Source organism: Megalobrama amblycephala, linkage group LG12 (genome assembly GCF_018812025.1).
Source record: "Megalobrama amblycephala isolate DHTTF-2021 linkage group LG12, ASM1881202v1, whole genome shotgun sequence".
NCBI classification, from domain to species: Eukaryota; Metazoa; Chordata; class Actinopteri; order Cypriniformes; family Xenocyprididae; genus Megalobrama; species Megalobrama amblycephala.
In genome coordinates, this window is record NC_063055.1 from 39,120,047 (window position 1) to 39,133,400 (window position 13,354).

Here is a 13,354-nt window from a genome sequence, read left to right on the forward strand (position 1 = left end):
TGTGTGTTGTTGTAATCTTTTCCTATCAGTAGAGCTGAAGTGCATTTATATGTTGTCTTCACTTAAATGTAAACTATAGGAGCTCTTTTTATATCATTTCACTACTTCTGAGTGGATCTGAGTGGAGATGACCATTTTTGCCTTATAAAATATTATTGTTGGAAATATTTTCTTGAGTATTTTGAATGCAGAACCAATTTCTTTTTTTCTCTCCTCAATGCCATTTTCCATCTTTATTAATATCCATTTAACTATCTTAATGTCCTCAACCTTTAGTGGTGTGAAACCAGGAGCATGATGTTTTGAGAGATTTATCTCGCTCTGAAATATTCCTGTTTGATAAAATTACAGACATCTGCATTTCAAAAGATGGCTAATAAATGAACTCCCAGTCCCTCATTGAACTTTAGCTCCCTATTTCCACCGTGTTTATTTCAAAATTGGTATCTATGTTCTTGACATGACCCAAGGAATCTATTGAGATTACATTACAATAGACTATTTAATCAAAAGTTATTGACATTTTTGGAAATGTCATAACTTTTGAACACAAGGTGGCGCTGTCAACTTTTTGAGGTCCTTCAGGGCATGGTGTCGATGACACTTATCGGGTTTCGTAATGATATGCCAATGCGTTCATAAAATATAGCGTTTTATGACATTTCAAAATGGCAGATATGGCATAATTAGATATCGTTCGACTCGGCATGCTGCACCGAATCTAAAAAGACCAGTTTTGTGAATTTTTTTTTTTTTTTATAGTTTTTTTTTGTTAGTCTTTATTCAGTTTATCCCAAACCGTTCAGAAGGACCACTGTGCCAAAATTGTGCAGGTAACCTCAGGTCATGGTTGTCATAACACACAAGTTGGTCAGAATACGCTAAAGCATTGCGGAGATATAGCCAGATATATGTCCATTTTGGCGTCGTCTTTGTCTAATTTGTTTGTGTCATTCGAGAATGGTTTGACAAATCAACTTGAATTCCATAACTTTTTTTCAGAATGGTCTGAAGATTTTCAAGTTTCATGAGAATCTGAGCAACGGACTAGGAGGAGTTAGAAAAAGTTGCTTTTTTGGTATATGATGATGCAATCGAATCGAATGCAAAGGAATCAGAGGGAAAATGTTTGGTGTTAGCCCTTACATAAAAAAAAGTTATTAGCATCAATGCAAGTGAACGTTTGGACAGTTGGTGGCACTAGAGTGATTGAGTTAGAGACTACAAATTCGCTGTGATTAATGTTCGAACTGTCATCTATCTGTGTGCCAAATTTCATAACTTTCCTTCAAGCGGTTCTATGGGATACCATAGTCTTAAATGTGGAAGAATAAGAAGAATAGGAACACTAATGATTACCATAGGTGCCATAGCAGTTTCGGTACTTGGCCCCTAAGAAAGTTGAGGTGTGTGTGGCTGTACTATCAGAGCACTTTTCTGAAGTCTAGAACTGGATAAAGACATAAACACCAGCAAACTTGCAATTGTACAAACCCAATTCCAAAAAAGTTGGGACACTGTACAAATTGTGAATAAAAAAGGAATACAATAATTTACAAATCTCATAAACTTATATTTTATTCACAATAGAATATAGATAACATATCAAATGTTGAAAGTGAGACATTTTGAAATGTCATGCCAAATATTGTCTCATTTTGGATTTTGTGAGAGCTACACATTCCAAAAAAGTTGGGACAGGTAGCAATCCACCATGCCATTCGCCGTTGCCGGCTAAAACTCTATAGGTCCAAAAAGAAGCCATATCTAAACATGATCCAGAAGTGCAGCCGTTTTCTCTGGGACAAAGCTCATTTAAAATGGACTGTGGCAAAGTGGAAAACTGTTCTGTGGACGAATCAAAATTTGAATTTCTTTTTGGAAAACTGGTACGCCATCCGGACTAAAGAGGACAAGGACAACCCAAGTTGTTATCAGCGCTCAGTTCAGAAGCCTGCATCTCTGATGGTATGGGGTTGCATGAGTGCGTGTGGCATGGGCAGTTTACAAATCTGGAAAGGCACCATCAATGCTGAAAGGTATATCCAAGTTCTAGAACAACATATGCTCCCATCCAGACGTCGTCTCTTTCAGGGAAGACCTTGCATTTTCCAACATGACAATGCCAGACCACATACTGCATCAATTACAACATCATGGCTGCGTAGAAGAAGGATCCGGGTACTGAAATGACCAGCCTGCAGTCCAGATCTTTCACCCATAGAAAACATTTGGCGCATCATAAAGAGGAAGATGCGACAAAGAAGACCTAAGACAGTTGAGCAACTAGAAGCCTGTATTAGACAAGAATGGGACAACATTCCTATTCCTAAACTTGAGCAACTTGTCTCCTCAGTCCCCAGACGTTTGCAGACTGTTATAAAAAGAAGAGGGGATGCCACACAGTGGTAAACATGGCCTTGTCCCAACTTTTTTGAGATGTGTTGATGCCATGAAATTTAAAATCAACTTATTTTTCCCTTAAAATGATACATTTTCTCAGTTTAAACATTTGATATGTCATCTATGGTGTATTCTGAATAAAATATTGAAATTTGAAACTTCCACATCATTGCATTCTGTTTTTATTCACAATTTGTACAGTGTCCCAACTTTTTTGGAATCGGGTTTGTAGAAGAAAAACCTTCAGAGTCGCACTAACCCCGCCTTGAGCATGCTAGTCAATTTTTGTGGGCCTTTAGAGATAGAGGGTGGAAAATGAAAGTGTTGCTTTACAGCCGGTTTACCTTCATGGATTATCGAGTCTCTCTGACCCTAATCTGCCTGTAACTCAATTCCTCCAAATTGCAGCGCCTCGCTGTAATCTCATTAATCTGGACGCATGGGGTTCATATAAGAGGGATGCTCGAGTCCCGGGCAGCAGATCTCTCGCTTGCTCTCAGGGACTTCATTTGCTTTCCAGCTTCGTCCGTCTGCTTTCTCCGTTTTGACCCTCGACCAGCGAACCAAATATGAACGGAACGGAAGGTCCAAACTTCTACGTGCCGATGTCGAACAAGACTGGTTTGGTTCGCAGCCCATTTGAGGAGCCGCAGTACTACTTAGCAGAGCCGTGGAAGTACTCGTTGCTGGCCGCATACATGCTCTTCCTCATCACCACCTCATTCCCCGTCAACTTCCTCACGCTCTATGTCACGGTCCAGCACAAGAAGCTCCGCACACCCCTCAACTTCATCCTACTCAATCTGGCTGTGGCCGACCTGTTCATGGTGGTGGGCGGCTTCACCGTCACGCTCTACACGGCCCTGAACGGGTACTTCGTCCTGGGGGTCACGGGCTGCAACATCGAGGGCTTCTTTGCCACCCTGGGCGGTAAGTGAACTCACTCACTCACTCATCCACGAAATCCATAACTTTTTGCTGCCATAGTATGAAGATTCGATTTTGGTGAAAATCAGATCAACGGTCTAGGAGAAGTTTGAAAAAGAAGGTTTTTAAAGAAATCAAAATGGCAGACAGAGAAGTTTGGCCAACTGTGGCAAAATTGGTCTCTATGTTATCGGCATGACCCAAGGAATCTAATAAGTTTCATTACGGTAGGCTAATTTAATCAAAAAAGCTCTTAGCATTTTTGGAAATTTCATTATAACTTTTGAACACAAGATGGCACTGTCTCTTGTTTTTACACTAAAATCAATCAATATTAATAAAGAGTAACGATCCAGATGAATTACAATAACATGAATTTTGTGGGTAAAATAATGTTACAATGCAAAAAGAAAAACAAGATAGGCTTCATTTTTTTTCTCCTGATTTTGGGAATGAAATATGAACCTATCACAGACCTCCTGAGATTCACACATCAGTGCTGTGAAATATTGCTTTTCATCCAGGCAGATCATTAGCCTGACTACGTCAGACTTCCTACTTCCGCTCAATTTCATTTCGCTTCTGTACTCAGTCTGATACAGCGTCATAGCTTTGTGTTTGCCACCGGTCTGGAAACAGCCGGGCCAATCAACGAACAGAGGGCGGGCTGAGAGCCGTGACGTAGATGCTAAGCACCGAGTTTTACATTGTAGGTTAGAGAAATCGAAAACCGAAACGACCGCGGAAATGGGAAACGAGACACGGGATGCAAACTTCGGGATGCATTAACTTCGCATAATCTGCAAAAGTCGTTTACAGCCATGTTCACTCCGGTATTTCGCTCACATCATCATGTGTTTACAACAGGTTTACAGTGGAAGTTCAATCATAGATTTGAGTTAGATGCATGATGTCTGTGCTTCGATGCGGCTGTACAGGCGGATAACATACGTCATAACTAAACGTATCTGATTGGCTTACGGGTAACCAATGATTTTAAACTTCAGACAAGCGTCCCCTAGCGAGAGAGAAAACACTTCTCTATTATGCCATTCCAGACTCTGTCTACGAAGCAAAGTGAAGTAGCAGAGTCTGGTATTACCAGGCTAGCAGATCATAACTCCACATCACATTTTGTGGTCAGTTTGGGCCTGTTCTCATATAATGGCATCATTCTGTTCAATCCTGGATGGATCTTATCTTACAGTTCAATAAATTTCCATGTAATTATTAGAACTGATGGTGTAGCCTGTTATTTTCAGTGTTTTTTTTCCCCATTATTTTTCCATTAAGTCACTGTTAAGTAACTGTTTAGGTTTGAGCAAATTGACCAAAATCATGATTTGTGTCATTTTAATCATGTGATACACATCGGTTTATGGTATAATGACACCAAAACATTATAAACTGAAACCAGAACCATGTGCAAAAGTGAATTACTAACTTCATAACTAGAATAGGTATAACCAACACCCACATAGCAAATTTCAACTATCTATTATTTAGCTCTTAACTGCAAAGATGTGTGGACTAATAGGCATAACAAACATTAACAGCATTCATTTCTGTGAAGGCCTATACAAATAAAACTGATTTGACTACATTTAGACTGACTTGAACTGAGTGATCGTAAGCTTCTCGATGTTTCTCAGGTGAGATCGCGCTGTGGTCTCTGGTGGTCTTGGCTATCGAGCGCTACATTGTGGTGTGTAAGCCGATGACCACATTTCGTTTCGGTGAGAAGCACGCCATCATAGGAGTGGGCTTCACCTGGGTCATGGCTCTCACCTGTGCCATGCCTCCCCTGCTGGGATGGTCCAGGTAATCAGTCAGGCTTTTCAGGAGAATACGCAGATTTAGCAACTCATTTTTAGCTAAATATCCCAAGACAGTAAAATCTGAAAGTCCATTCATGAATCTTCACGGGACAATGGCCTAATAAACATACTGCTGTGATGAATTGTATGTGTGTGTGTGCAGGTATATTCCGGAGGGAATGCAGTGCTCCTGTGGAATAGATTACTACACTCCCAAACCTGAAATCAACAACACCTCGTTTGTCATCTACATGTTCATCCTGCATTTCTCCATCCCACTGCTGATCATCTTCTTCTGCTACAGTCGTCTGCTCTGCACTGTCCGCGCAGTAAGACAAACACACACACACCAAAGCTGGAAAGTCAGACTCATTAATTTGTTACACTATGGGCTGGTTTCACAGACAGAGCTTAGTCTTAGCCAGGATTAAGCCTTATTTCAATTAGGGTATTTAAGTAGTTTTTATAAACATACCCTAGAAAAAAAAAAACATTACTGGTGTGCATATTGAGACAAAACAATGGCAGTGACATATTTTCAGATATGCATTTTAGTCTAGGATTAGTTTAAGCCTTGTCTGTGAAACCGGGGGTAAATATATTTAATTATTGCACTCAAGTTTAAAGATCATATTACTAATCATTTGCTCATTATAGAACCACCTTGTGGCCAATTTTCACAAAATTTGGAACACATTCGTTTTCACACAATGTATAAATATATCCATTTTTGTAATGGTAGGCCATTCAGATTTGATTTTATTAGCCTTTGAAATTTGATTGGCTGTTGGTGGCCATGTTTTTGAAGTATCCTAGTCATATCAGAGGATGTGTTAGAACATACACTAAAGAAGATGCATACCACTTTTCAACTTTATGGATCATACGGTTTTCAGTTTTACCGCCCCTATTTGTAGAATCCTGTTTTCTGTGTGTCAAGTTTTCTTAAGATTGGACATTGCATTCATCAGATATGGGTCAACTTGTAAAAATGGGTGTTGCCTGACCAATTAATTATATAAGCCATAAGAGATGTTTGAGTCATAATAGTTATGTTCACCTGACAGGTGTTCTGACCAGATAAGCCATTTTTCATTTTATTACTTAATTGAGAAGAACTGACTTAAAGGGTTAGTTCACCCAAAAATTAAAACTCTGTCATAATTCTGTCAACCAAACAGTTTTGGTGACCATTGACTTCCATTGCACTAAATAAAGGTTCTTTATTGGGATCAATGGTTCCATGAAGAACCTTTAACATCCATGGGATTTTTCCATTGCACAAAAGATTCTTTATAGTGGGAAAGGTTCTTTAGATTATTAAAAATATCCTTCACACTAAGAAACAAATGTTTATTTTATAAACTGATTGCTGAAAGGTTCTTTGGGGAACCAGAAATGGTTCTTCTTTGGACAGTTGTCCAAAAGATGACCATTGACACCTTGCACAAGGAGGACAAGCCACAAAAGGTCATTGCAAAAGAGGTTGGCTGTTCACAGAGCTCTGTGTCCAAGCACATTAATAGGGAGACGAAGGGAAGGAAAAGATGTGGTAGAAAAAAGTGTACAAGCAATAGGGATAACTGCACCCTGGAGACGATTGTGAAACAAAACCCATTCAAAAATGTGGGGGAGATTCACAAAGAGTGGACTGCAGCTGGAGTCAGTGCTTCAAGAACCACTACGCACAGACATATGCAAGACATGGGTTTCAGCTGTCGCATTATTGTGTCAAGCCACTCTTGAACAACAGACAGTGTCAGAAGCGTCTAAAGACAAAAAGGACTGGACTGCTGCTGAGTGGTCCAAAGTTATGTTCTCTGATGAAAGTAAATTTTGCATTTCCTTTGGAAATCAGGGTCCCAGAGTCTGGAGGAAGAGAGGAGAGGCACACAATCCACGTTGCTTGAGGTCCAGTGTAAAGTTTCCACAGTCAGTGATGGTTTGGGGTGCCATGTCATCTGCTGGTGTTGGTCCACTGTGTTTTCTGAGGTCCAAGGTCAACGCAGCCATATACCAGGAAGTTTAGAGCACTTCATGCTTCCTGCTGCTGACCAACTTTATGGAGATGCAGATTTCATTTTCCAACAGGACTTGGCACCTGCACACAGTGCCAAAACTACCAGTACCTGGTTTAAGGACCATGGTATCCCTGTTCTTAATTGGCCAGCAAACTCGCCTGACCTTAACCCCATAGGAAATCTATGGGGTATTGTGAAGAGGAAGATGCGATATGCCAGACCCAACAATACAGAAGAGCTGAAGGCCACTATCAGAGCAACCTGGGCTCTCATAACACCTGAGCAGCGCCACAGACTGATCGACTCCATGCCACGCCGCATTGCTGCAGTAATTCAGGCAAAAGGAGCCCCAACTAAGTATTGAGTGCTGTACATGCTCATACTTTTCATGTTCATACTTTTCAGTTGGCCAAGATTTCTAAAAATCCTTTCTTTGTATTGGTCTTATTCTAATTTTCTGAGATACTGAATTTGGGATTTCCTTAGTTGTCAGTTATAATCATCAAAATTAAAAGAAATAAACATTTGAAATATATCAGTCTGTGTGTAATGAATGAATATAATTCACTTTTTTAATGGAATTAGTGAAATAAATGAACTTTTTGATGATATTCTAATTATATGACCAGCACCTGTATATAGACAAAGAAAAATCTACAATTGTCATTTTGAGTGAACTATCACTATCATTAATTCACTAACAAACAAGCACAGTCTAGGAGTGCTTTTACAAAGCGATTTGTAAATAAAGGCCACAAGATCTCGTCCTGACAAGTAAAAATTGTTGACCTCTATGGCAGCTGTGCAGTGATGAGCCAGTGTTTTACACCACAACACTTACTATAATCATATGGTACTATAGCACTATACCAATCAGCATCTAGGACTACGAATACCTGATATATTATTGTTTTATGTCATTTTTTTATTCTCTGTTGTCAGGCTGCTGCTCAGCAGCAGGAATCAGAGACGACCCAGCGGGCCGAGCGGGAAGTGACGCGTATGGTGGTTGTCATGGTGATTGCGTTCCTAGTGTGCTGGGTGCCGTATGCCAGTGTGGCCTGGTACATCTTTGCTAATCAGGGGGCTGAATTTGGTCCTGTCGCTATGACAATACCAGCTTTCTTTGCTAAGAGTGCAGCGCTCTACAACCCGGTCATCTACATCCTACTCAACAGACAGGTGAGACTGACACACACACTTTAATACTTTTACTATGTATATTATGTTTAGGGCTGAAAAAGTGATCATGAGCCCAATGACATCAAAATGAAAGTTTTGTTGCTTTTGGTCTATCAGTGTTAAGGTCCTCTACTGTATATGCTAGTAAAAGTTTTAACTGATGACAACGCACTTTAGACACAATATTGCCAGTTACTTTGTCGTTGGTTTACCAAAAATAATTCACCTACAGAAGAATATGACACCAGCAACACCAGTGTCTGAGGTTCAGTTCCCAGGGAATGCATGAACAGATTAAATGTACAATTTGAATGCAATGAAAGTAATTTTGGAATAAAACGTCTGCCAGATGCATACATGTAATGCAAACTGTTCTAAAGAAGAATTAACTGTTGTGTGTATCCAAGCAACACACACTAGTGCTGCTCCATTCCTGAATTAATGTGTTTTTGAACTGAATGAATCAGTGTTTTTGACTCGCATCGGTTGAGTGAATAATTCAATGGCTTACCCATTCAAGCAGGTGTGACGCCATGTGCGACAGTGAAGTGTTTTTTGCTAGTTTCAGTCTGACACAGTTATCATTTTCACACCCAGCACCACGTTGTTTACATAGCAAATGCATTTGCACCCATCTTTTCACCCATGGGCGTGCTGGTCTGAAAACAAGGTGTGTTCAGGTGCATTGTTGGCGTGTTGCTATTTTGAGGCAACTGAAAATGACTGTGCCGTTGACCAATTGAAACCTGGCTCAAGTCAATGCCGCAGTATTTTTTAGTTATTTAAAGGCCGCGTTAGTAATAGGTGCACAACGCGCGTACAGTCTGCTTGTTACACACACAGGGATTTTTAAAAAATAAAAGGATTACATGCTTTAACCTTGCACACGCGCAGATCCGTTTCCTCTCTGGAGAAGCGTTCCGTCTTTCCGCTTACAAATTCCGCCATGTAAATAGACTAGGTACATTAAGACATTAGGTACAAACCTTTTGGACCATGCACCCATTAAAATAGGGCCCTAGGACTGTAATTGTAGCAATCTGTATTTTTGTTAATTTACCATTAATGAAGAGTTTCATTAAACAGTCTTAAATGCAATTATTTGGTGTCCAAGGTGGACACATTTGACCGACAGATCCTAACTGCTCATGACACCGGGATGTGACGTAAACTAATGTTCCTGGATATTTACTGTATATCAGTGAGTCCAGTCCCGCTCATAGAGAGTTCAGCTCCATCTCTAATCAAACACGGCTGAAGCAGCTAATCAAGTTCTTCAGGATCGCTAGAAAACAACAGGCAGGTGTGTTTGATCGGGGTTGAACTGAAGTCTGCAGGATTGGACACCCCTGGTGTATATACAGTATAAAAAGCAACAAGCTCTACACATTTCACCAAAGTTATATGTTAACTGCTGCATTTACATTGGTACAGTTCAGGAACTGCATGCTCACTACGGTCTGCTGTGGAAAGAACCCGTTTGGTGAGGAGGAGACCAGCATGGCGGTCTCCAGTAAGACTCAGTCCTCAGTGGTCTCGTCCGCTCAAGTGGCTCCCGCCTGAACATCTGAACGGCTCACAACTGGACCAGTCCGGCCCGCAGCCTCCTACAGGCCAAATACAGCTCTCCAAGTCGGCTTGGCTTCCATCTGCTACATCAACAACTTATTCTGCCTTTGTATCTTACAAAACTGGCCAATCAGATCTCTATAATACTGCTGTATGTTTTGAACTGTGTGCGATTTATATGGAAAATCCTTGGAATGTGTTTAGTAACGTGATGGCATTTCAAATGTCCGTTCCATTAGCTTCGGCTTCACCACTGTTTGTTGATTCTCCGGGTGTTAGATGAATATGTAGCTATGATTTTGTAAATTTTGACTATTGTAGGCTTATGTTTTGAAACCAAGAAGCGAGACTGAGCACTGGAGCCACAAGAGACCTCAGGAGATACGCTAACAAAACAATTCTGTGAACGTTTAGATGTAAATGTTGTTAAGTTTGAATATGTAAATGTGTGAAGATGTGAATTTGCCTGCAGATTAAAAATATAGAGGCAAAGAAGAAATAAAAGCTCTTGTGAAAAAAAAGTCTACTTGGGCTACTAAAATGCTGCGGCGCTTGGAAACATGACAAAAAAAAACTAAGCCTGTAACACAATGTTTTAGTAAAGTTCATCTTTACTGATAAAATTTCCCTCTTTCTCCAAAAAAAAAAAAAAAATTAAACATTTCCAGCAGAATATCTACAGAAGAATGCACACATTTCGGTTTGGATCCACCCAAGAATGATCCAAACCCTTCAAAAAAAATTAAAAATATTAATACAAATGCAACAGTCTCATTCAAGCCTGTTATATGTTAATCATATCATTACTTGTCGTCCAAGGCATCGTGGAATTAAAATGAAACGCCATTGAACAGTGCAGTACAAACATCCCATCAGAAACATATTCACATTGATTGAATCACACTATAAACTCATCATACAGCTATAAATATTGCTATGGAGAAGGTCTTGTATAATCCAGTGCATAATTGGCTCTCCCCGAGTGTGGGGTCAGTGCGTCACAATTAAACTCCTCATTTGAAGTCAATACTTGAATACTATAGCAATCGAAAATTAACAAACAAACTCATCAGAGCGAGAACAAGCGGATGCTTCCCTTCACTTGAACATCCTCATTAAACGAGAGTTTTGATCAGATGGAGGGACGAGGGTGTGCGTCTCAGGCCTCACTGGTGCACTCGTAGATGTTGTCTTCCATCAGAGCGATGACCTGCTCGAACTTGTGCTGCAGCTGAGTGCGTCGAGCGGTCGGGTTCGAGTCCAGCGCGCTCACCACCTGAGACACACACACATGGATATAGCTTTATTTGAATTGGTTTATTAAAGGCTTCGAGAGTGAGACAGGATTCAAACTTTTATGAGTCTTTGTTCACATTCCTTTAATTAAATTAGGGCTATCGATTTAACGTGTTAATTAGATTAATTATGGTAAAAAATAATGTGTTCATTTTTATCGCACTTGCCCTGCCCCAGACCTATGCAGTTCATCTGACATTACATACAGTTGATTGACAACGAACATGATGCGGGTCAACAACTCACTGTGTGATGGAGCCTATAGAATGTAGTTAGAATGATCCTAAAATTCAAGATATGGGGCAAAAATGCCCGTTTGAGTTTCTGTCTCATGTTTAGATCATATGAGTTAAGCAATATCACATGAGTAACGAATGCAATATTATACAAGTTTTTGTCAAATAGCCTATATAACAAGTGCAAATGCAATACTGATTTTATACAACAGTTCAGTAAATAAGAAGTTGATATTGTGTTATTTTAGACACAATATTGTCTATTCTGTTTAATTTTGCCAATGAAAATATATAGAACTGTTCATCGGTGCACAGACCGATCGGTGTATGACATCAAAGTACAGTGAGAACGATTCAAAAGCAAACCGAGCTGTCTGCTTGCTAAACGCTCTCGCTGTACTTTGACGTCAAACACCGATCATTCTGTGTAGCGCTGCTTCAAGTCCAGCAAGCCTGAAGAGAACGTCTCGGGTTACTGGTGTAACCCTTGTTCCCTGAGTAAGGGAACGAGACGCGTCATTCGACGTAGCGTCGATAGTTCCCACAAAAGGGAACGTCTCGGGTTACTGGTGTAACCCTTGTTCCCTGAGTAAGGGAACGAGACGCGTCATTCGACGTAGCGTCGATAGTTCCCACGAAAGGGAACCATTTACTTCACGAATGAATCAACCATTTGAATGAGTCGAATGAATGAATGAACGACTTAATCATTAAGATTAAGTCATTACCGCCACCTACTGTCAGTTTTAGTTTCTTATTTAGAGTCTAATTTGATTTTAAAAATAATTTCATATTTCTATATTAATTAAAATTAAATAAAAATGAATTAAATTGAAATAAAAATTAGAGGTATAGTTCACCCAAAAATGAAAATTCTGTCATTATTTACTCAACCTCATGGTCCATAAGTTCATGTGTAATAAATTCTATGTTAGATCAAATAAATTATTCCTTTCTGAAGCTACTTTTTGTAATGTCTATTTGATGCTTTACACAATAATGACTTAAAATGATCTTTTGGGGGTAATTTCTCAGCCAAAAGTGATGTGCTATTAAATTGCAATTAATTAGATCGCCACATCATGTAATTAATTACATTCAAATTTTTAATCGCTTGACAGCCCTAAATTAAATACATGAATATGACACATTTTGCAATATACGTTAACAATAAGTGACCCCGCTAACAGGGAACATTCTCAGAACTTTGGCTTACAAATGTTATTTTTACATGTGACGTTAATATAACTTTGGTTCAAAGTTACCTGGGGCCTCATTTATAAAACCTGTGTATACACAGATTCATATTCCAACATTCATATTTATTAAATGTTCGTTGACGTGTGGAAAAGTGCTTAGCACCATGTCAGGATCTGAGCAGACATACACACTTTTTCTTGTGGCAGAGAGTCGGAGAACTGCAGGTATTTGTAAATATAAGCAATTCTTGCCGTTCTCAAGTAAAGGGTTTAGATGTTGACTGGTAATCTTTTTATATTAATTAGGCGGCGTTTACAAAGCGGAGATCTGAAACAATTCAGCTGCGCACAATTACAAGATAATTTGCGATTTATAATTTTCACATCTGGAAAGAGGAGTACATTCGTTCCCTGAATCACAGATCACACATTGTAGAAATTATCATAAGATCAAATGAAGGAGGGTTTCTACGCAACATTTTATAAACGAGACCCCAGGTCAAAACATTAGCACAAAAACATTATTTACACATTATTCATGGAATGTTTTTTTTAGTTGGACAGCTGTTTAATGATTTTAAAATGTTTCTACTTGTTACAGAACTTTCAGAGAACATTCAAAAGTATTCCAATTTCCCATAATGTTTCCTTAATGTTTTTAAAACTGGACATTTGAACATTCAGAGAACATTCATAGCCTCACA

General features: G+C 39.4%; 2 protein-coding genes across 2 annotated transcripts in view; one reads left to right on the forward strand and one right to left on the reverse strand.

Moving 5' to 3' along the window:
• Positions 1-2,552: 2,552 nt before the first annotated feature.
• Positions 2,553-10,440, forward strand: LOC125280514 (rhodopsin-like). Its single transcript, XM_048211091.1, has 5 exons — positions 2,553-3,333; positions 4,983-5,151; positions 5,311-5,476; positions 8,111-8,350; positions 9,785-10,440. Exons 1-5 carry the CDS (start codon positions 2,973-2,975, stop codon positions 9,911-9,913), a joined length of 1,065 nt encoding a protein of 354 aa, XP_048067048.1. The 5' UTR covers positions 2,553-2,972; the 3' UTR covers positions 9,914-10,440.
• Positions 10,441-10,512: 72 nt separating this feature from the next.
• LOC125280513 (plexin-D1-like) overlaps positions 10,513-13,354 on the reverse strand; it is a 46,161-nt gene continuing 43,319 nt past the window's right edge. The window contains exon 29 of the mRNA XM_048211090.1: positions 10,513-11,195. Coding sequence (XP_048067047.1) covers positions 11,079-11,195 — 117 coding nt within the window. The 3' untranslated portion in view covers positions 10,513-11,078. The remainder of the gene's footprint in view (positions 11,196-13,354) is intronic.